This window comes from Malania oleifera, chromosome 10 (genome assembly GCF_029873635.1).
Source record: "Malania oleifera isolate guangnan ecotype guangnan chromosome 10, ASM2987363v1, whole genome shotgun sequence".
In the NCBI taxonomy this organism is placed as follows: domain Eukaryota; kingdom Viridiplantae; phylum Streptophyta; class Magnoliopsida; order Santalales; family Ximeniaceae; genus Malania; species Malania oleifera.
In genome coordinates this window covers 57844742-57869539 of record NC_080426.1, presented here as the reverse complement: position 1 = coordinate 57869539, position 24798 = coordinate 57844742, and the positions used below count along the sequence as shown (strand labels likewise).

General features: G+C 38.6%; 2 protein-coding genes across 2 annotated transcripts; both read right to left on the bottom strand.

The window, feature by feature from the left end:
* Positions 1 to 3211: 3211 nt before the first annotated feature.
* LOC131166698 (uncharacterized) lies at positions 3212 to 3625 on the bottom strand. The gene has a single exon (XM_058125274.1). It carries the CDS (start codon positions 3623 to 3625, stop codon positions 3212 to 3214), a length of 414 nt encoding a protein of 137 aa, XP_057981257.1.
* A 17981-nt stretch (positions 3626 to 21606) lies between these two features.
* On the bottom strand, positions 21607 to 24504 carry LOC131165823 (transcription factor MTB1). The gene has a single exon (XM_058123924.1). The coding sequence runs from the start codon at positions 23728 to 23730 to the stop codon at positions 21919 to 21921; it is 1812 nt and encodes a 603-aa protein (XP_057979907.1). The 5' UTR covers positions 23731 to 24504; the 3' UTR covers positions 21607 to 21918.
* Between the last annotated feature and the right edge of the window lie 294 nt (positions 24505 to 24798).

Below are 24798 nucleotides of genomic sequence, written 5' to 3'. Positions count from 1 at the left end.
ACTTTGAATAAATCATTTTGTAACTCTTCATAAGATGACATGCTCTCATCATTGGATTCATTAGATGAATCACTACAAGAACTATTAACCGATTTGGATGAGGAGCTTCCCTCATCATCCCAAGCCATAAAGCAAGTATAAGCAACCTCCTGGTCACTTGATTCATTATTGAAACTACTTGTACTCAAACTGTCCCAAGTAGTGGCTTTCATGGTCTTTTTCTTTTTCTTTTTAGAATCTTTCTTAAGTAGTGGACATTCCGGTTTTACATGTTTAGCTTTGGTGCAATTATAACATGTGAGGATTTTATTCTTTGATTTCTTTGTATTAGTTTCTTCTTCATTTGATTCGGAGTTTTGATTTCTTCTTTTGAATTTGTTCTTTCTTTTTAGTATTCTTGCAAGTTTCTTAGAGATATAGGCTAGTTCATCTTCATCCATCTCTTCTTCAATACTAGAGTTTTCTTTTGAAACTTTGAAGACTATAAATTCCTGGGCTTTAGTTTTTCCATTCCTTTCATTCAATGACATTTCATATGTGAGGAGAGAACCTATAAGTTCATCTATGGAAGTATTTTTCAAATTTCTTCCTTCAGTTATTGGAGTGGCTTTTGGTTCCCATATTGGTGGCAGGCCTCTAAGAATTTTTTGAATCATTTCATACATTGAATATATTTTTTCTAAGGCATTAAGGGAGTTTATAATATGGGTGAACCTAGTATACATACTAGTGATTGATTCATCTGAATTCATTTTGAAAGCTTCATATTCAATAGTTAGCATATCAATTTTATTGTCTCTAATATCTATCGTTCCTTCATAGGTTACCTCTAATTTATCTCAAATTTCTTTGGTTGTTTTGCAAGCCATGACTCTATTGAATTCATTAATTTCTAGAGCACAATACAAAACATTGATAGCACTTGAATTAACTTGCAACATTTTGTGATCTAAGTCAGTCATGTCCTTTTTCTCCTTAGGGGCTTGTTTTCCATCTACTAATTTGAGGGGAATTAGGTCACCATCCATGACAACCTCCCAAGCTTTCCAATTCATTGTTTGAAGATATATTCTCATCTTTTGTTTCCAAAATGTGTAGTTCAGTCCGAAAAAGATTGGTGGTCGGGTTGAGGATTGACCCTCTCCAAAGGGAGTTACGCCTACGTGTGCCATTAAGATCTTTATATAACTACTTGTCAGGATTTGTTATAATCCCTCTTTGATACCAATTGAAAACTCAGGTGTAGTCCCAAGAGGGAGGGGGTGAATTGGGTTTTAAAATTTCTTTAAATTCTTTTTAATTAATTCTTGATTTCTTTGTTTGATTTAACAACCACACAAAAATTTAGTTCTTTTTATACAATCCACAACATAATTAAACATTCAATCAACCACTCAAACCAATTAATCATAAAGTAACCAATAAGATATTTAATTTGTTTGATGCCCTATAGTGAATGAAAGTTTGAATCAAGCCCCATATTTATGAAATTTGTTTCTTAATTTGATATTCAACAAATCATCCACACTCTTTCCAAATTTCAAAATTCAAATAAACTTTTAGTTAATTTATCTTTGGGTGTTTAACCAATCAACGTACTCCCTTTGAGGTTTTCGTAAAGTATTGATCAACTAACGTACTCCCTTTTAGTTTCTGCAATCCCAAATCAAAATTAAACTTTAAGTTTACTTAATTTCCAAATTTACATAGTATATATGATTAAGGAATTTAAATCATCCATGCAGTTGATATATGTGTTGAAAATAAAGAGCAAGGGAAAGAGAGAGTGACACCAGGATTTTTACGAGATTTGGCTTATCTCCAACCTACGTCCTTACCTTTGCTAAACCACCAAAGGATTCACTAAATCAGTTCCTTTGCCAGGCGGAATAACACCGGTTACACACTCCTTTAGTAGGCTAGAGCCTGCCTCTCCAAGTGATATCCCCTCATGCGGTCACTCCTTCAATTAGGCTAGAGTCCGCCTCTTTAAGTGATATCCCCTCACTTAGCCAACGATACAAACACCTTGAAATTGTCAAAATCACTGCATGACAAGATAAAAGAAGGTGTACAAGAGATGCTCTCAAAAGAGCTGATTAGTACAAATTCAGAGCTATATACTTCAAAGCAATTCAAATATGAAATTCAGATTAAAGCTCAAAGAGTGTATCACTGAATGGTTCATTCAATGGATTAAAGAATTTGAATTTGTAGCACAAGATTGGAGATTTAGAATTAGCAAAACCTCAGTAAATTTTGTGCAAGATGAGAGTGAGAAAGCCCTTGAGAGTTTGAGAACAATTGTGAGAGACTCAATTTGACTCTTGGTTATTGAATTAATTGATCTTGGGTGTATTTATAGGGTTAGAAAAAGTATTTAACTTGATCCCCATGTTTACTTGGAGTAGTGTCCAAGTTTTGAACAAGTTTGAGCCTCAAGTAATTGATTTTTCAAAAATATGTCCGTTATGAATTTTAAAATCTGCTGTGTGGCAGTAGCCTGAGGGCTTCTAGTCAGTCGCCTGTCAATGTATTACACTGATAAAATACACAGACAGTAGGGTGGCAGTCGCCTGTCACTGAGATTTCCTGTTTTAAAAAATGGGCAGAAGAGTGACAGCAGCCTGGTGAAACCTTGTCTGACTTCTCATTTTATACCGTTAGGTGCCTGTCAAGACCTAGACAGTAGCCTGATGACCTTCTGTCTGTATAATTTAAAAGCCTTTAAGGTGACAGCCTACCGACCATGTTTAGTCACAAGTCTGTCAAGTAAAAATCCTAACTTTTAAAATCTGTTTGTATTCTCTCTCTTTTCTTCTTAACTGTTAGAATATCAATTTGTTTTCTTTGAAAAATATGTTCCAAGTTTTAAAATTAGGGCCTCTAAGTCTCTTTTTCCTAATGAGCTTCAAAATGAAATTTTGTACTCGAAATATACTCGAAGTACTTACAAACATGTCCTATTAGACTCTCTTCATTTCTTGATCTCTCTTTGAAAAACTTCATCAAGTTGTTGCTTTGAGTTCCTGAATTTTCAATATTGATCACTTGAGTTGATATGAGCTTTCAATGTTCTTGTGATCTTTAAGTCTTTCCATATTGGTCTCTTAAGCTTTTTGAATTGATCACGAGGTATGCTTTTGTTTCAATATCTGAAATATCACAATGTTGAAGAACATTAGATAACTTTACTTTATTATCATTAAAATCAAGAGTTGTAAGCCTTGATTAGGCCAACAATTCCCACTAGCCTGCAAATATCCTTCCTCAGACCCTTCTCAAACTTCTGAGTCTTTTCATACTCGTTCAAGATCATACACGGCGCAAAGTGAGACATCTCGATGTATCTAGTTGCGCAACTCTGCACTGTTAGGGTCCCCTGAGTCAAACTCGAGAACTCGTCTGCCTTCGCATCACAAGTGGTGGCCGGGAAGTATCTCTCGAAGAATACCTCCTTAAAGCAGCTCCATGTCATCCCTAATGGATTAGCCCTCTGTTCCTCCAGTATACTTACAACCATCCACCATCTCTCAGCTTTTCCTGCCAGCTGAAAAGTAGCGTAGAGAACTTTCTTCTTGTCGGTGCAGTGCAGAACATTCAGTATCTTTTCCATCTTCTGCATCTAGTTCTTCGCCACAATCGATTCAGATTCCCCAATGAACGTAGGAGGATGCATGAGGGTGAACTTTTCAATGGTGCAACCCACAACAGTAGGCAAACGCTCATGTCCCCTAACACTTTGCCCGATTTCTTGCATAATCTGCCTAGTCAAATCATGAGGCACGGAAGAAGACCCTTCACTTGTAGTCCCTTCCGAGCTACTATCCCACTTGCTATCCTTGAGCTCAATTCTACAAAATAGGATAGGAATAGATTAATATTCCTATATCTTTGCACAATTAACACAATCATAGCAAGATAATCATGTTAACTTCTAGACTCTCAGGTCCAGGTCTGCCCCACCGCATCGACACGAAACCATCAATGGTTTGCCGTGATTTTACTGAAATTGTCATTCCAAGAAAAACACAGAACACTTTCAATGAATCCCTATCTAGCTACCAGACAACCCTTGACCTACTCTACCCCTTCCCTACATTCCTATACTCTGGTATGTTCACAAAATCACGCCTAAATAAGTTTACAAGACCTAATAACCTGGTTAGCTCTAATACAAAGCTGTCACGCCCCAGAACCTAGAAGTGGGCCCCATGGTATGATTTAGTAACCTAACTTGTCTATGTATCATACAACCATCCATGATACTAAATAATGTAAGGGTTCGACCCCGTAGGGTTCACGTATACCCTATCCACAATTACATAAACAATATACGCAGCAGAATAATTCAACCTATTACGTCATAATACCATACTGGAGTCTATACAAAAGTCTCATAATACAACATATACCCCTGGGCACCTACATAACCTAAAAATGACAACTCGACCAAAGATCAGTACTTACACAAGTACTTAGACAATGCTAACCAACCACCACGCTCTTGAAACGTTAGGATGTTAGTGTCGGCTACTTGAAGGACCTGAAAAACATTTGTATGATAGGGGTGAGACACCTCTCAATAAGGGAGAAATATGTTATATCAGTGTGTGGACACATGAGTGTTATTTCAATAGTAAAACATAAGCATTTCACAATTCCAGTACTTTCACAATACAGTCCTAGTATATCTCACAAAACACGATCCATCTATCCAGTGTTGTCACACTGTTCACCCTACGCTGGCCGTATTACATGACGCCCCCAGTAACCTAGCATAGCATAAGCTCCCACGACGTTGTACCAGTGCTAACTTGGTGAACCCACACCCTTCGGTGATCAACCGGTATAAAAAGTGATATTTCACACTCTCCGCCTACGATATTTGACTCCACATCTCTACCTTCGAGGATAAGCCGGTGCGCTTCGATTATCCTCGGTGTTCAGGTTTATTCCAACTTGGTATTTTCACAAAACTTCAAAAAATTTGGAACTCCTGTTTCTATATCTCATTTCAACAACTCACAGCCTACGGTAGTTAATCGACACACTTTTTCACAAAACCCATCATTCAATACAACAGTTCATTCACTTATTTGGGTAAATAAATAATCTCATATTAGATACTCCAAAATTACAGCTTAACATAATCAAAGATACGATCATCTCTATATTACAATTTAATCATATATATAATTTTTAGACAAAAATAGAGATGATACCCAAAACCCCCAATTTTCCCAAAAACTGTAACCCGAAAATTTTGTCATTTCACCCTATATATTTTCCCAAATAAGTAACCCAAACATTCATATTATCGTAAATCACAGTTTTACTGATTCAAATTAAAAAAATAACTGATATAAACAGAAACCCCTTACCTTTCCCCAAAAACTGAAATATGAACTATATGGCTCCAAATCAATGACACGGGAACCTCAAAACCTAAAAAATGAAGAACAATACTTCAATATAATCTCAACCACTATAGATCTACCAAACTGAAAACGAATTCAAACTCTTACCTCGATTTTGGAACAAAACCCTAAAATCTTCGGAACGAAGATTCGATCCACTCTAAATGTAGAGATTCTCCTCCTGATCCACGGTGCAACATCAGATCGTTGATTCAGGCAATAGGAGGCCCGAAACCTTAGAGAGAGAGAGAGTCTCCTTCAAATTCTATAGAGAGAGAGTGTCACGCTCTGAACCTGCAGATGGGTCCCAATATGAATAAAATAACCTAACCTGTCTTTGTATCAATTAAAAACATACATGATACAATACCAAAAGAGGGTTCGACCCCGTGGGGTGAATGGATGCCCTGTATACATATGCATAAACGTCCATACTCATCAAAATATGCAGTGGAATACGGTCTTTTTATATATACACAGTATCATACCAGACTCTATACAAGCTAGGATATACATTCCCATAATACAAAACATACCTTAGGTGTCTACAAAACTATCCCAACAACCTGGATACCATAACTCGTACCTAATAGGAACTAGCAGTAGCTACGCCACCCTTGCTTCCAGACGCTAGGATGCTACTTACGGCTACCCGAGGGACCTGAAAAACATTGTACGTACATTCGGGGTGAGACACCTCTCGGTAAGGAAGAAAGCAGGTTATATCACTGTGTCGCATACCAGTGTTATTTTACATACTTCATAACACTATACAATAGGATACAGTTCGAAACATTTACATACAATTTCATACATATCCATACATTTCCATACAGTTCCAGTATTTTCACAAAACCATTCCAAGACATACAATACCCAAAACATACGGTCAGTGTCGTCACACTAGTTCACAACTACACAGGGTCACCTCGTCTCACAACGATTACATTGCTACATACGCAACTACGCTACAACGACCGAGGCCCACAGTGATTACATTGCTCTATACGCAACTACACAAGGTCACCTCGTCTCACAGCTATTACATTGCTACACACGCAACTACGCTACGATGACTGAGACCCACAGTGATTACATTGCTACATACGCAACTACACAAGGTCACCTAGTCTCACAATGATTACATTGCCACATACGCAACTACGATGCGATGACTCAGGCCCTCAGTGATTACATTGCTACATACGATGTAGAACACACCCTTCGGTGACCAGCTGGAACATACTGGTGATATTTCACACCCCGGATATAGAGCCGACCACTCTCGCCCACAGTAGTTAACCGATACATGGCTGTTTTACAAATCCCTGGAATCATTTTGGAACTCACGTTCCTATACATTTCAACGTACGGTAATAAGCCGCGACATAACTGTTTTACAAATACTTGAAACAAATACATACAACCATACATACCACACTTATTTGGTTTACGGCAAATCATATCGTTTACAATTCAAGTATACAGTTTATGCAAATATGGATTACGGTCACCTCAATAATATAGTTTCAACGTAACTAACCATTTTCCAAACCAAGTAGAGATGATACAAACTATAACCCGAAAATTCCGTATTTTTACTTGATAGATTTTCCCAAATAAGTTTCCAAAACATACATACAATCTTAGTCTATAAGCTTACCAATCTCAATTTCGAAAATAAACTGATATAAACAGAATCCCCTTACCTTAACCCGAAATCCAACTACGAACTCTATGGTCCTCAAAACTACGAATCGAGACTCCAAAACCTACAAACCACAGTTCAGTACATGCTTACAAAAACATTCTCTATAAAACTACTGAATCAAAAATGAAAACCGAGCCTTACCTCGATTTTACGCCAAAAACCCAAAAACTCTGAAACGAGATTCCAATCCATAGAAATTATAAAGAATCCTTCCATGATCCTCATGGTAACTTCAGATTTCCAATTTCATCAATGATCGGCGAAGAAATCTAGAGAGAAGGAGTGCAGGGAGAGTTTTAGAGAGAGAGAGAGAGAGATATCTTCTAAGTTACTTAGTGAAGAAGCAATGAAAATTTCCTTTTATAGCCCTTTGACCCGGGGGAATTCATCAACAAAATGGTGTTCTCGTCGACGAATCGGTGGCCTCGTCGACGAATCTGAGATCACTGGTCTTTCCGAGACTCCTCAGCTTCTCCTCGTTGACGAGTCTCTGAATTTCGTCGATGAGAATAACAAAGGCTTCGTTGACGAATTTTGGTTTCGTCGACGAAATTCGCTCTTTTACCAAATGTCCCTCTTTTTTACATAATAAATCTACATATCACGGTTCGGGTTCTTAAAACCTCCCCTCCTTACAAAAATTTCGTCCTCGAAATTTGCCATATCTCATTCACATACTCGCACATACCATTACACATACGTACCACTATAGAGCAAAACTGGCGGCCACTACGACATAGCCCCATCACAACCCATACATACATACTCTGAGGTGAAACAGCGGCCATTTATACGTAGCCCCGTCACGATACCTACATACATTTTCTAGACAATATGACGACCATTTATACGCAGCCTCGTTACGATACATACATACACTCTCTAGAGAATACGGTGGCCATTTATACGCAGTGCCGTTACGATACATACATACACTCTCTAGCGAATACGGAGACCATTTATACGTAGCCCCATTATGATACATGTATAGACTCTCTAGAGAATATGACAACCATTTATACACAGCCCCATTACAATACATATATACACTCTCTAGAGAATACAACGGCTATTTGTACGCAGCCCTGTCGCAATACATACATACATTCCCTTTCTTATGGTGGAGGAATACCGTAGTTACATACATACATTGCCTCAGGAGTTTACAATACAACAAGACTCTCCCAGAGACTAACCACCAAATACGATACGATAACAGAGTATTACATACATACATACATACATACTCATACCACCCTGTTATCCAAATATTACCCAAAACAACTGTGGATACTTCCGATGTATTTCCGTTTTTAATTCCCAAGAAGCTTCCTCAATCTCGTGGTTTCGCCACGATACCTTTACCAATGGTATTTCTTTGGTACGAAACTTTTGAACTTTACGGTTCAGAACCTGAATAGGTATCTCCTCATACGCTAAAGTATCCCCAATTTCCAACTCTTCGTAACTAATAACATGAGATGGATCCAACACGTACCTACTCAGCATGGATATGTGAAACACATCGTGGACCCTCGAGCGTGCTAGGGGTAGTGCAACTCTGTAGGCTATTGGACCCACTCGCTTAATAACCTCAAATGGTCCGATATACCTCGGGCTCAACTTGCCCTTCCTTCCGAATCTCATCACTCCCTTCATCGGAGCGATTCTAAGGAATACTTTACCCTCTACCTCGAACTCCAACTCACGGCGATGAACATTTGCATAACTCTTCTGTCGACTTTGAGCCGATCTAATCCTCTCCCTGATCAAACCAACTTTCTTAGATGCCTGCTGCACAAGTTCAGGTCCTAAAACCTGACGTTCACCGACCTCATCCCAATACAAAGGAGATCGACACCTCCGACCATATAAAGCCTCAAATGGTGCCATCCCTATACTAGCCTAGAAGCTATTGTTATGGGCAAACTCCACTAGTGGCATAAACTGGATCAAACTACCACCGAAGTCCAATACACAAGCCTATAACATATCCTTCAAGATCTGTATTGTCCTCTCCAATTGTCCATCAGTCTGGGGATGGAACGTTGTACTAAAAGTAAGCTTCATCCCCAATGCTTCCTGCAAGTTCTTCCAAATTCGAGAAGTAAACTTTGGATCCCGATCTGAAACAATGGATACCAGTACCCCATGCATTCTCACAATCTCATGCACGTACATATCAGCTAGCCTACTCAAAGGGTAGCTAACCTTCATCGGTACAAAGTGAGCAGATTTTGTCAAGTTGTCCACAATTACCTAAATAACATTCTGCTCGTGAAGCGCTGTGGGTAATCCGGTAACAAAGTCCATGGAGATATGCTCCAATTTCCATACCGGAATATGTAAAGGCTGCAACGGCCTTGCCGACCTATGATGTTCAGCTTTCACCTGCTGACACGTCAAACATTGCTCCACAAACCGAGCAATATTCCTCTTCATACCACTCCACCAGAAGGGCTCGCGCAAATCCCGATACATCTTCGTACTACCCGGATGTACCATATACAGAGAACGATGCGCTTCCTCTAGAATCATCCTTTTGATCTCACCGTCATTTGGAACACACAGCCTAGTCCCAAACCTCAACACACCTCTGTCAGAAATGTTAAAACCCGCAGCCAAACCCTGCTGCACTTTCTTCACAATCTCAGCTAACTCGGCATCATTAACCTATGCGATTTTAATACGCTCAAACAAGGTCAGTTGGATCACCAAGCTAGCAACGTAAGCCTAATGATCACTAGACACCAACTCCACATCAAGGCTTTCCAGATCTCGTCTAACATGATGCTGAGCTACAACGGCAGATACTGCTGTACGTTCTGACTTTCGACTCAATCATCAGCTACCACATTAGCCTTTCCCGGATGGTAACTAATTGTGCAATCGTAGTCCTTGATCAACTCTAGCCACCGCCTCTGTCTCATATTCAGCTCCTTCTGCGTGAAAAAGTACTTGAAGCTTTTATGGTCTGTGAAGATCTCACACTGCACACCATACAGATAGTGTCACCAAATCTTCAGTGCATATACAACAGCAGCCAACTCCAAATCATGTGTAGGGTAGTTCTTCTCATATTCCTTCAGTTGCCAGGAGGCATAAGCTACTATCTTACCCTGCTGCATAATCACGCATCCCAGGTCTTTCAAAGACGCGTCGCTATAAATCACAAATCCATTATTCCCAGAAGGAATGGTCAACACTGGAGCAGTAACCAGCCAGTGCTTCAACTCCTGAAAGCACTTCTCGCAATCACTAGTCCACTCAAACTGCACTCCTTTCCTGTTCAATCGTGTCAGAGGTCCTGACAATTTAGAGAATCCCTCCACAAACCGACGGTAGTAACCTGCCAGTCCTAAAAAACCCTGAACCTCCTGCACACTCGTCGGTTTAGCCTATTTGACCACAACTTCAATCTTGCTAGGATCAATAGAGATACCGCCCTCAAACACCACATGGCCTAAGAACGCGACCTGATTCAACCAGAACTCGCACTTCTTCAACTAAGCATACAACTTCTTCTCTCGTAGAATCTATAATACTAACCTCAAATGTTCCACATGTTCTTCCGTACTCCTCGAATATACCAGAATGTCATCAATGAATACCACTATGAATCGATCTAGGTACTCATGGAAAACCCTGTTCATCAGATCCATGAACACTGCCGGTGCATGGGTAAAACCAAACGGCATAACCAAGAATTTAAGTGGCCGTATCTGGTTCGAAAAATAGTTGTCGCTGCATCCTCAGATCTAACCCTCACCTGATGATACCCTGACCATAGGTCGATCTTCGAAAAGACTTGTGTTCCCTGTAGCTGGTCAAAAAGATCATCTATACGAGGTAAAGGGTAACGGTTCTTCACCATCACTTTGTTGATCTCATGGTAGTCAATACACATACGCATCGATCCATCCTTCTTCTTCACAAATAATACTAGAGCTCCCCAGGACAAAACACTAGGTCGAATGAATCCCCTGTCCAGTAATTCCTGCAACTACTCCTTCAACTCTCTAAGTTCTGCTGGAGCCATCCGGTATGGAGCTTTAGAGATTGGTGCCTTGCCAGACAGCAACTCTATCTCAAACTCCACCTCCCGATCCGGAGGTAAACCGGGTAGTTCTTCAAGAAACACATCCGGAAACTCGTTATCCTTGAGTCTCAACTCATCCCGCGGCGGTTCCTTCATACAAGCTAGGTACCCCTGACATCCGAAAGAGTAGCCTCCTCGCTTGTAGTGCCTATAAAATATGTGGCATCGCACGCATACACGATCCTGCAAACTCATACTCTTACTTCCCAGGAGGTCTGAACACTACTACCTTCTTACCACAATCAATCACCACATAGTTGGAGAACAACCAATCCATTCCCAGTATGACGTCGAAACCCGACATGTCGTATACTACAAGATTTTCCGGTAGTAGTCTCTCCTGAATCACAACTGGGCAATTTCCTAACATCTTACTACAAATCGTTACATTCCCATTCGGCGTACTCACAGACAACATCTCATTCATCACACAAGTTTCTGCCTCACACAACTTCACAAAACTAGCAGACATGAACGAATGGGTTGCCCACGAATCAAATAAAACAACAACTCTATTCAAAAGCAATAACTTGGTACCTGTCACCACGTTCCCAGCGTGTTTCGCATCTACCGAAGTAAGTGAATATACTCTCGCCGGAGCCGCGGTCACCTGGTGGTTCCCCCGCGGCATCTGATTACTCCCACGATTCTGACTCTGTGTAGGCATAATCCTCCTTTCTTCCTGACAGCTTTTCGCCACTTGGCCCGACTTGCCACAGTTGTAGTAGAAACCCCAGAATGGTTGACATTCGCCATCGTGCCATTTATGGCACTTAGCGCACGGTGTGGAGGATGGATCCCCCTGAGAACTCGGCCGCTCGGTGTTCCACCGATAACCAGAGCTGTAGTTCTTCTTCTTCTTTCACTGACCCTGTCGAGGACCACTTTGAGGACTAGAAGATACTGGCCTCTTCCCCTGATTCTGCACCACCTCATCTCCCCAAAGGTCGGTCTCAACTATGGTGGCTTTATCCACTAGGACAGAAAACTCAAGGATCTGCAGCATCCCCAAAAGACGGCGGATGTCTTTCCTCAGACCCCTCTCGAACCTTTAAGACTTCTCGTGCTCATTTGAAACCAAGTACGGTGCGAATCGAGACAACTTGATAAATCTAGCAGCATACTTCTGCACCATCAATGTTCCCTGTGTCAGGCCTGAAAACTCATTAGCCTTTGCCTCCCAAGTGGAGACCGAAAAGTATCTCTCGAAAAATACCTCCTTAAAATGGCCCCACATCATACCAGATGGACCAGTTCTCTGCTTCTCCAGAAGGCTCACTGTAGTCCACTATCGCCCTGCCTCCTCAGTCAGCTGGAAGGTAGCGTACAAAATCTTCTGCTTCTTAGTGCAGTGAAGGACTTCCAAAATCCTCTCGATCTTCTCGACCCAGTCCTCTGCCACTACCGGATCAAGTCCTCTCGTAAATGTCAGAGGGTGCATGCGTGTGAACCTCTCGATGGTACACCCCGCATCAGTAGAAGAGCTCTCACGTTTCCTAACACTCCTTCCCATTTCTTAGATCACCTGTCTCGCCAAACCACGAGACACAGAAGGAGACTCATCGCTTGCTATCTCCTTGGAGCCACTCTCCAAGTTATTATCCTTGGGCTCCATTCTGAAAACAGAATCGGAATCGGTTAGAATTCCCATATCGTATGTAGTTAACACAATCATAGACCTAATCATGTCAACTATTACTCTCACAGGTCTAAGCCTGTCTGTCGCACCGACACAAATCCATCAATGGTCTGCCCTGCCTTTACTGGAATCGTCATTTGAGGAAAAACACGGAATACCGCCGACACATCCCGATCTAGTAATAGAACAACCCTCGACCAACACTACCCCTTTCCTACATCCTATATGCTGGTATGTACACATCAATACTCCTAACCAAGTCTACAAGACCTAACAACCTGGTTAGCTCTGATACCAAGCTGTCATGCCCTGAACCCGCAGATGGGTCCTAGGTGTGAATAAAATAACCTAACCTGTCTTTATATCAATTAAAAACATACATGATACAATACCAAAAGAGGGTCTGACCCCGTGGGGTGAACGAATGCCCTATATACATACGCATAAAAGTCCATACTCATCAAAATATGCAGCGGAATACTGTCTTTTTATATAAATACAGTATCATACCAGAGTCTATATAAGCTAGAATATACATTCTCATAATACAAAACATACCCCAAATATCTACAAAACTATCCCGACAACCTGGATACCATAACTCGTACCTAATAGGTACTAGCAGTAGCTACGACACCCTTGCTTCCGGACGCTAGGATGCTACTTATGGCTACCTGAGGGACCTGAAAAACATTGTACGTACATTCGGGGTGAGACACCTCTCAGTAAGGAAGAAAGCAGGTTATATCAGTGTGTGGCATATCGGTGTTATTTTACATACTTCATAACACTATACAATACGGTACAGTTTGAAACATTTACATACAATTTCATACATATCCATACATTTCCATACAGTTCCAGTATTTTCACAAAACCATTCTAGTACATACGATACCCAAAACATACGGTCAGTGTCGTCACACTAGTTCGCAACTACACAAGGTCATCTTGTCTCACAACGATTACATTGCTACATATGCAACTATGCTGTGACGGCCGAGGCCCATAGTGATTACATTGCTCCATACGCAACTACACAAGGTCACCTCGTCTCACAGCGATTACATTGCTACACACGCAACTACGCTGCGATGACCGAGACCCATAGTGATTACATTGCTACATACGCAACTACACAAGGTCACCTAGTCTCACAACGATTACATTGCCACATACGCAACTACGATGTGACAACTCAGGCCCTCAGTGACTACGTTGCTACATAGGGTGTAGAACACACCCTTCGGTGACCAGACGAAACATACTAGTGATATTTCACACCCCGGATATAGAGCCGACCACTCTCGCCCACAGTAGTTAACCGATACATAGCTGTTTTACAAATCCTTGGAATCATTTCGGAACTCACGTTCCTATACATTTCAACGTACGGTGATAAGCCGCCACATAACTGTTTTACAAATACCTGGAACAAATACATACAACCATACATACCACACTTATTTGGTTTATGGCAAATCATATTGTTTACAATTCAAGTATACAGTTTATGTAAATATGGATTACGATCACCTCAATAATACAGTTTCAACGTAACTAACCATTTTCCAAACCAAGTAGAGATGATACCCGAAATCCCCAATTTTCCCTAAAACTATAACCCGAAAATCCCATATTTTTACCTAATAAATTTCCCCAAATAAGTTGCCAAAACATACATACGATCTTAGCCTACAAGCTTACCAATCCCGATTTCGAAAATAAACTGATATAAACAAAATGCCCTTACCTTAACCCGAAATCCAACTATGAACTCTACGGTCCTCAAAATTACGAATCGAGACTCCAAAACCTACAAACCACAGTTCAGTACATGCTTACAAAATCATTCTCTACAAAACTATCAGATCAAAAATGAAAATCAAGCCTTACCTCGATTTTACGTCAAAACTCGAAAACTTCGAAACGAGATTCTGATCTGTAGAAATTGTAGAGAATTCTTCCATAATTCTCATGGTAACTTCAGATTTCCAATTCTATCAACGATCGGTGAAGAAATCTAGAGAGAAGGAGTGTGGGGAGAGTTTTAGAGAGAGAGAGAGATATATATGTATATATATATATATATATATATATATATATCTTTTAAGTTATTTAGTGAAGAAGTAATGAAATTTTCCATTTATAGCCCTTTGACCCGAGGGAATTCGTTGACAAAATGGTGTTCTCGTCGATGAATCTTTCATAAGCTTCATCGACGAATTGGTGACCTCGTCGATGAATCTGAGATCGCCGGTCTTTCCTTGGCTCCTCGGCTCCTCAGCTTCTCCTCGTTGATGAGTTTCTGAATTTCGTCGACGAGAAAAACAAAGGCTTTGTCGACAAATTCTAGTTTTGTCGACGAAATCCGCTCTTTTACCAAATGTCCCTCTCTTTTACATAATAAATCCACATATCACGGTTCAGGTTCTTACACAGAGAGAGAGAGAGAGAGAGAGAGAGAGAGAGAGAGAGAGAGAGAGAGATGATTTGAGTTTCTTCACCATTAAGTAATGAATAAGATATTTTCAACTTAATTGACTTGACCAGATTCGTCGATGAAGTGGAGCGCTCGTCGACAAGCAGAAGAAGGGCATTTGTCGACGATGGCGTGGCCTCGTCGACAAGTCTAAGATTTCAAAATTCCCAAAATCTCTCAGCACTCACTCGTTGATGAACCTCTGAATTTCGTCGCCGAACTATAGAAGTGACTTCATTGAAAAGAGAAAGAGCATCGTCGACAAGCCTTGCTGTTTTCACCTTTTTAAATTTTCCTTCCCTTTTCTTATTTAGTTAATCCAAAATTCTCGAGTCAAGTTCTTACAACCATGACATTATTTTATATTTTAAAAATAAATGAATTATTTACATCCATATCTTGACCAAAATAGAATTTTAAATGTGAATTTATGTAATGTTATTATTGAACTTAATTTATTTTGACAAAAATAGTTTCTTTTTTAGATTCAAATTTTAACATGTCTAAAATAGATTTTATAAATGTAAGTTTATCTAATTTTAGTTGAATTTATTTTCTTTTAAGAATATTTTTTATTGCTTTTAAAATATAGGATATTTTTAGTACAAAATTATTTACTTTATTCGTATTTTTATGAATGTATTATAGTATATATATATATACAGATGTAAATGTTTATATACAATGTTAGTTTATTTAATTTTTAAACTAAAAGAAGTTTTTTTTTTCCATAAGTTAATAAACTTTTACGTATTCTAGATATAATTTCGTTGTAGACACCTAATTTTGTTCAAAGCTTATATAACATAATTTGTCTTTTTGGCCTAATTCTAGTGCCCAATTGGGTCTTTTTCTTAGTTGAATTTTTGATATTTATGCATAATTGTGTAAATATTCATTAATTCAATAAAAAGAGAAAATATAGGAAAAAAATTTGACACAAGAAAAATGAAAAAGAAAATACATGGAAAATGGAAATTTTTATATTGAAAATAAAAAAATAGAAAAGGAAAAAATGAAGCAAAAATCCAGTGGGCCAACATCTTCATCTTTAAAGTTGCAAGCACAAAAGGAGTCAACTCAAATTAAATTTGATTGATCAATTAGGAGCTAATTGATCTAATCAGTGTTAATTGAATGATTCCCTAGACATATAAATAGTGGGCTTTAGAAGGATACATAGACACATAGATAGAGAAAAAGAGAGGAATTGAACAAATTGAAAAAAGAATTGTGAGGAGAAAGTGAGGTTCGGAGAAGAGAAGTTGGTGCTTACGACTGAATTTCGAAAGTAAAGATCATGAAGATAATATTGGAGACCAGATCTGATAACCCTACCTTGGTCCAATGACCTAGGTCTAACCCATGTACCTAGGGCCTAGATCAATTTTGATTTAGGTCAACTGACCTAAGCCCAATCTAAGATCCAACTCTTAGCTCGAGACTCAATCTCTAGACAGACAAATTGCTACCACGTCAGCGATCGTGTCAAACTCTTAAGACCTGTCGAATTTTGCCATGTGGCGGATGATATCACCTTACTGTAGTAAATAAAAAAATAAAAAAAGTATCAGTGCCCACGTGTCATCGCTGCGAGTTGACATGTGGTAGCCCTTTCCTCAGCCAGGTCAAATTGTTTTGACCCAAGTCAACTCACTAGTTCATACTAGTGTTACTAGTCTGACCTGTCTAGAATTTCTCGATTCATTTTCTTTAATTTAAATTTTTATTTTTAATTGATTTTAAATTTTTTTAAAAAATTGGGAAAAATAGGAAGAAATCTGAAAAAAAAAAAAAAAGATATATTAAAAAATCAAGAAAAAATCAATAAAAAAAATATTTGAGTCATTTTGACTCAGATAAAAAAAATGGAAAACTAGAAATGGAAAAAATAAATAAAATGGAGAAAAAGTCTTTACAAATCCTAGAGAATTGCAGAAAATTGTTGAAAACTTTTCAAAAAATTTTTTTTTTTTAAATTTGAGAATATTTTAAAGACTTTTTTTGCTCAAACTTGATGAATTTGTTTGATTATTATTTGTATAAATTCTATTTTGTGTGTATGCATCACAATAATTAAACAAAGGGTAAAAAAGTATTTCAAACCTCACCTATATTAGTTATGATGAAGGTTTATCTAATAACATCTCCTCTTTTGGAGGTGTTATTAGATATTCCTAAATCGCACATTATTTCACATTTTATTTTAAAATTTTAATATTTATTTACTTTTTAAGGAGTTAATTAAAGACTACGAAAGTCAATTTAGGGATAATTCATGATTAATTAGGTACTGTTCATAAAATATGTGTGTAGCGGGTGCTAGTACTTTCCTCTCGCATAACTGAACTCTCGATCCCAAATCTAGTAAAAGCAAACCGAGACTTCTAGTTCTTTGGCCTACGATTAGTCTAGAGACCAGTCAACAAGTAGTAATTGGGTGAACTAACCACATTTAGGTAAATAACATGTTAGTGGTGACTCCACCAAACCTTTATCATTATTTTTCTTTGTCATTCCGAACCCATTTTCGGGACATTGTAACATTCGTAGTTGAATTTACTTTCTATATGTCTATATATATTATAGAAATTTATTTCTTTTAATCATTTGATCTTACTTTTAAAAGATACAAATATTTTTGTTAATACAATGACGTACACTATTCATATATATATATATATATATATATATATATATATATATATATAAATATATAAATGTTGGTCTAATAGAAATTAATTTTCCATAAATTAATTAATAATTACATCTTTAAGGAGTTTTTAGTCTTTCTTTTAAAATATAATGATATTTTTGTTTATAAAATGATTTACACTATTTATACTTTAATATATAATATAGGTTAATTTAATTTTTGAAACATTTGTTCCTTCCTCCATTAATTTAGGTCAAGTAGTCAAAGAAAATTTTTAAAAATTGACTATTTTTCAGAAGAAAGACTAAAAATTGTACGAGTTGTAATATTCATTGATATATCACCAAATTGGATAAAAGGGTATTTACGGTAAATTAATAGCCTTCATAATGAATTTAGAAATAAATCCTTGCCATTATAAACTAATAATATTTAACCATTGTAAATAATTAAAATATGTAATTAAAACATGATTATGATAATTAATACAGTGCATAAATTGTCCATTAAATTTATTACAATCATGCATATTTAATACAATATTTATTTTCTTATTTGCTTTCACTTGTGCACGTGGCAAAAATTTAGCCATTCTTTTATTTTGGTAAAATATATTAAAATAAGTGTCTCATAAATCAAATGCCAAAGAAAATTTTGCAGGGTTTAAGTGCATGAATTTCAAACTTTAAATTTAGATTTGAGCGGATTTTGATAAATTTTAATATAAATGTATATTATATTTTATTTAAATTCAATACAAATATAAATCCAAATTCAAAAACTATTCAAACATACTATTTATGTATTTTTGTTAAATCTAAAAAAAAGGATAAGTATCTCTAATCCTATATGCATGCGTGTGCATGTATTAATTGTCCTAATTTTGTAAATTTCTTTCATGTGGGTATCCAAAATAAAAATAAAAAATGAAATCAATAAAGGAAGGGTAAGCTTTAAAACAAAGAAGAAGTCTAGTGATGAGGGCAAAAGATCGAACCAATATTTAAATGGACAGGACACCCATGACAGAGATGTGTGGCTAAGATAATTCACGAATTTAGAGGCGAGTCTAACCTCACAATAAAAGAGAAGAAGCAAATGGTGGAGATAGTGATGGGGTGTGAGTGGAAGGCAAATGCAAAATGAGAATGGAAGCAGTGGCCAACTTGGAGATGTGTTTCTTTCTGCAACGATAAAAATGTTTGTACAACCATCTGCATTACCCAAATCCTCCCTTCAAGAAATGTTACACGTTGTGCACATGGCGGCAGCAGCGGCGGCGGCGGCGCCAGTTCTGGTGCCCCCACCGCAGACACACCGTAACTACGCAATATAAGACTATGAACACAAAGTCTATGCCCATCAGACACCGGCGTTTTCCTGCTGTCACAATTTCCTTTCTAACCTTTGTTTTTCAAACTTCACTCAGTCTATGTCCTACGCCCATTTGACACAAGTTGTTTAGTGTGAATCGCTCTTCGTGGGAGAAAATGTACCTTAGCCTAGGGCACCTTTCTTCTCCTCTTCAAACGAAAAAAAAAAAAGAGGAAGGAATTTAATGGCTTTAGTCCTTTAACCAAAGGGATGCAGTGGTTGGCTAGTATGGTAGGAATTTTGGGCTCATCATGTTTTTACACTTTTCCCATTGTTGTTTTCTGCCAACGTTAGAGATACCTCGATCAGTTTTCTTTAACGATGTTTATAAATAATATTATAAATTAAGAAAAAAGAAAAAGACACAGAAGGGGATTTGTTCTTTCCTCCCTTTTCATGCGCAACACATTTAGTTGCCAAGAAAAAAAAAAGAAAAGTGAAATTTGAGGAATCTCGACCATTTTGTTACTCAGGTTCCTCCTCAAACTGAATAAACAAACAGCAACCTCGTACGAGTACCTTCTCTGTACAAGTTTTTCACTTTCCTCGGAACCAAGCAACCGCAAAGCGCTTTCGATTCCAAAATTCAATTTCACTTATCTCCCAAACAGAATCTGAGAGGGTTTGGGAGAGAGAGAGAGGAAGAAAAAAAGAATAAAGTTTGCTTTTTAAGCACCAAGAAATAAGCATTTCTATGCACATAGGCACTGTGACAAGAGCCACCCACTTGACAGTTGACAGGCCAGTTCTCTGCCACACTGTTGAAAAATCGCCACAATAGTAAATATGAAGATAAATAGGAAGGGATAAAAGGCATTTATTTGTGACACTCGAATCGAATACTTACAAGGACATTTCGTATGCGCTAATCAAAACATACTATATTAATATTTGAACCTATTAAAATGATGCTAGATCTGCATAATTAAAACTATTAAGCTAGGTTGTCTAGCATATTAATTTATATAATCGATCATATCTTCTTTAAATGATTCTAGACTAAAATTTATATTAAAATTACTCAAAGTCATTTAAAATTCGAAATATAATCGATTGTTTGAAATATAAAGTAATTAGGTAATCTATTCCAGTAATATTTAGATTCGAGTATTAAAAATAACATCTTACAAACAATTAGTGGGTTCTAAATGTTATTGGATGAAGGAACCGTCTGGCCTAAGCCTTTGTCACCGTCTCCATGGTGGGGAAAAAGTAGAGAGAGAGAGAGAGAGATTTTCCACATTGGAACTGAGGATTCCGTGCTAATAATGAAAAAGAAACTGGGAGGGGCAATTTCAGGGAAAGGGCCCAAAGTGGGGGTCGTCGTTTTGGCAAGGTCAAGGTTCCAAAAGAATCCTTCCCACTTGAAAAGCATGCTGCCCATGCGCAAAATGAGAGATGGGAATGACAAGTTCAGCAGGGAATCTGTGACTAAATGTAGGGAAATATGCATGGACATTTTTGGTGTTATATTTCATGGACCACTCAAAAATAATAAAGATATATTAGAATCAATAAGGGCGTCCAGCTCTCATTCTGTGTTTTCTGTTTTTCGAAAAACTACAAAAATATCTCATTATTTTTCAACTTTCCCCATGGTTTATATTTATTACTTCAAATCTTGCATACAAACATTGAATTTCTTTTATAAAAAAAGAACATTGCCTTCTTTTTTTGCAATTCTTTAAAAAAAACCAGCTTTTTTCCCCTCATGAACACAAGAAATGAGTGCAGAACATCAGGTTCAGGGGTGTCTTCCTACAGGAAGTATGACATTTGACGGTGGTGCAGAAGGATGTCCTGCCCTATAAACAAATACACCCATACTTCACAGGCAACTCCAAAGGACATCAGAACTGAGCTTATGAATCAATTTGAACCTCCAACAACACATGTATGCAAAAACTTGACTCTTCAAAAATGTCATTTTAGAATATTAGCTGTTGTCTTTGAAAATCAGGAACGAACTGACCCACCACCATGGATGACTTGCAAAATGGGAAAACAGAAGGACTAAAACAGAGGCCTCAAACTAAACTGACGCCCCATTTATCCACACATATATCTCACCAACCTTCCTCTAATCCTTCATTAAGAAAAAAATGAGTAGCAGTGAGTTAAATGAATGAAAAATGTGCCGATGACTTGCATTATGAGAATTTAAGAGGCAGAGAGGAGAACAAGAAAATTTGGGATGGAGGGAGATATCTCAACGGAACTCAGCATTAGGGAAAAAAAATTAATAACTCCTTAATAAGCAAATGGGATACTCATTTAAAACTTACAAATTTAATTCATCTTGCAAGAATAACTATGACAAAATATGTATACTATAAACAAAACACAGAAAATTTGCTGCCCTACTTGGTCAATAGGTAGTTATTTTCTACTTCTAGCTTCTTAAATGCTGTTCCTTACGATCCCCTGCTATATGTCAAAAACCTCGGTAGAAGCTCTCAAATGGGCTCTTCACTAAAATATTACATGTATGGATTTGGTTAAATGCAATGCTGGTATCATCCAACCGATGATAATGGTCATAAAGAAACGGATTCGTGGGAAAATGCAGCAATCAACTTTTCCTTTGTCAACTGTTCGGATCCTTGAGACTTGATGACAAATGTATGCAACACGGTATCATTGCCCATGGCAAGTTTTGATTCCACCACACTGATCTGCGCATCTTTGAATGCTTGGATGACTCTTGAGACAGGGTGCGTGTCCAAAGGACAGCTCACCTTTACAATAACCTGGTCGGGCATGGCTTGAATTTCGACATCTGACGCTTGGATCATGTTTTCTGCATTTGAGTTTCCTTCCATTGCTGATGAATCTTTTGAGGTGCTCCTAACTTTATCCCTCTCTGCTTCCATATCCTTGAGCTTCTTCTGAAGTTCAGTGATGTAGGTAATAGCATCTCCTAGCAAGGAGGCTTTGTCCATCTTGGATATATTGGGCACAACAGCTCGTAATGCATAGAACCGCTGGTTTAGCTTCTCACGGCGCTGCCTTTCTGCCTCCACATGATTGAGAGGTTCTTCTCTTCCATTTGCAGGCTTTCGACCTCGTTTCCTTGGCCTTCTTTCATCAGATGGTCCTGGACGCTCTTCCTTGCATGAAACCTCCACATCTGAATGCTCAGACTCCACACTAATTGGCCGGGCAATCAGGGAAGGCCTGGAAGTGGCACCTGAAAAATCAATTTGCATTTGCACCTGCTTCTGAGGTTGCATTTGGTTTTGCCGAAAATCTTCTCTAACCCCATTAACAAACTCCTTTAGATTATTTGCTGGGGTTTGAGAGTTGTAAATTTCTGCAGCAATCCCCTGTTTCACACCTTGGACATATGCCCAACTTGGACTGTGAAGACCATTGCGAGAGCTAGGAAATGGAAGCCTATTTCCATTGGAGTAAACTTCCCATGGTCTCTCCTCTGTTTTTCTAACAGCAAGCTTCTCCCTGAAATGAGAATGGCCAGAGTTTAAGTCCTGCCCAAAAATCTTTGGAATTCCTTCTGCACGCCCACCAAGCCCCAAGTTAGAGAACGAGGCATTTTCATCTCTTCTCTCATTCATCACTACTGGTAAGGTTGCCGTGGGCTTCACATTAATGGGTGATGAAAATGGTGAGAATGATGATCTAACAGCCTGCAGCAGCTCCAAGCTCTCCGGAATGGATCTCACTGAACCCAGTTCAACCACCCCAACATCAGTTGGGACGAGAACAATGGTCTGAATTCCAGCACACTTGGCAAGGAATGATCGGACACAGTAATCACACGGAGATCTAATTGCATCTGAGAGCCACAGGTGCTTTCCTGATCCAAAATATTTCCCAGGGCCACCTTCTCCTCGAGGAAAGGAAAAATACATCGATGCAAGAAAGAACATCTCAGTATCCGTAACCCTGTCCAGTCCAAAAGCATAACTATCCTCATCTGAACCGCCGAAAACCGTGTGGAGTTTCTGAAGCACCCTTTTCCTCATCTTTTGCTGGGTCTCATCCTCAAGCCGAAAAGTAAGAATTCTCATGGCTTCAGACTCCTCCCCTTCCTTGGGCTCCCTACAGGACCCATCTCCCCACCCTAAAACCAAATCCCCGGACTTGGACTGCGACAATTGCCAGAAAATTGCATAATTCCAGCTAAAATTTGATGCATTTGGCTGGTCCACTAGATCAGAAAGCTTATTCTGCAAATTTTCATCACTCCCCACCGCCATTAACAAAGTTTCAGTCGACATAGAGCTCGACATTAAATAATCAAAAGCCCGACCACCCAAAACCGTCGCAACCATGGCCCTGTCATCATCATTCCAAACATTTCCTCCCATTCCCGCTTCAGTTTTCATCTCCTAACCCCAAAAGCAAGAATACCCACAAAATAAAAGCTTCCAAATTTTTACACTCAAAAAAAAAAAAAGGGTCTCCAAATTTCAATATCTGCACCCAAGAACACTAGAAAACCCTCTTCTTGCGTGCAAACTCAAATCCACCACATTCAACAAGAGAGCAACCAAATCAGAACAAACCCCCCACATACTCCCAGAGCTCCAATAAATACTCTTTCACGAAAACCCACCCGCTCATACCTAAAATTCCAGATCTCAACTACACTAAACCAATAAAATATCAATCACTGGCGAGACAAACAAAAACCCACAAAGTACGAACTACAATTGATCTAGGAATCGTAAGGCAAAAATACATAAGAGCATACACACCAGTTTTGGCAAGCGAATTAACAGTCTCTGGCGCCGAGAACTCTCAATTGCTCAATTTCCCAGAGAACAGAACGATCAGTAATTTGCGAAACAAAACAGCACTGCAAACACTAAGCAACACGCGAGAGAGAGAGAGAGAGAGGGAAAAAAAAAAGATAAGAGGGAACTGGGAAGGGGGTGGAGGGTGCTTTCTCTGCCTCTGTCTCTCTCTCCCCGGCTCTCCCTAAATCCTAACTGCATCTGCTGACCATGGTCAGGGTTAGAAAAGTAACCATGGTTAAAGGGATAGATCTAATAAATAAACACTCTAAAATTCCCATGGGTTGGATGTTGAGAAGTAGTCGGCAACGATTTTGTGCAGTTTGTTTTGTTTATTTTGAAACAAATATTAAAAAAAAAAAAAAAAAAAAGCAGAGAAGGCACATCAACACAACATACGTACGCAACGTAACACACCTGAGAACAGTGCTGCATCATTCATAGCAAGTTTATTTCCAATGATCATTTTAATGGTAAAACCTAAGAAGAAAAAGGGTGTTGGTTGACACTTGACAAGGGAAACATGGAAGTCCGTGATCCACATGCCAAACAGTCCCTCCTCCATGAATATAGGGCGCCCTAGGGTAACATGCAACCCTGGGCTGCCCCAAATCTCCTAGCTTTGAGATTGGCTCTAGTCTGTTGGGGGGGATTTTA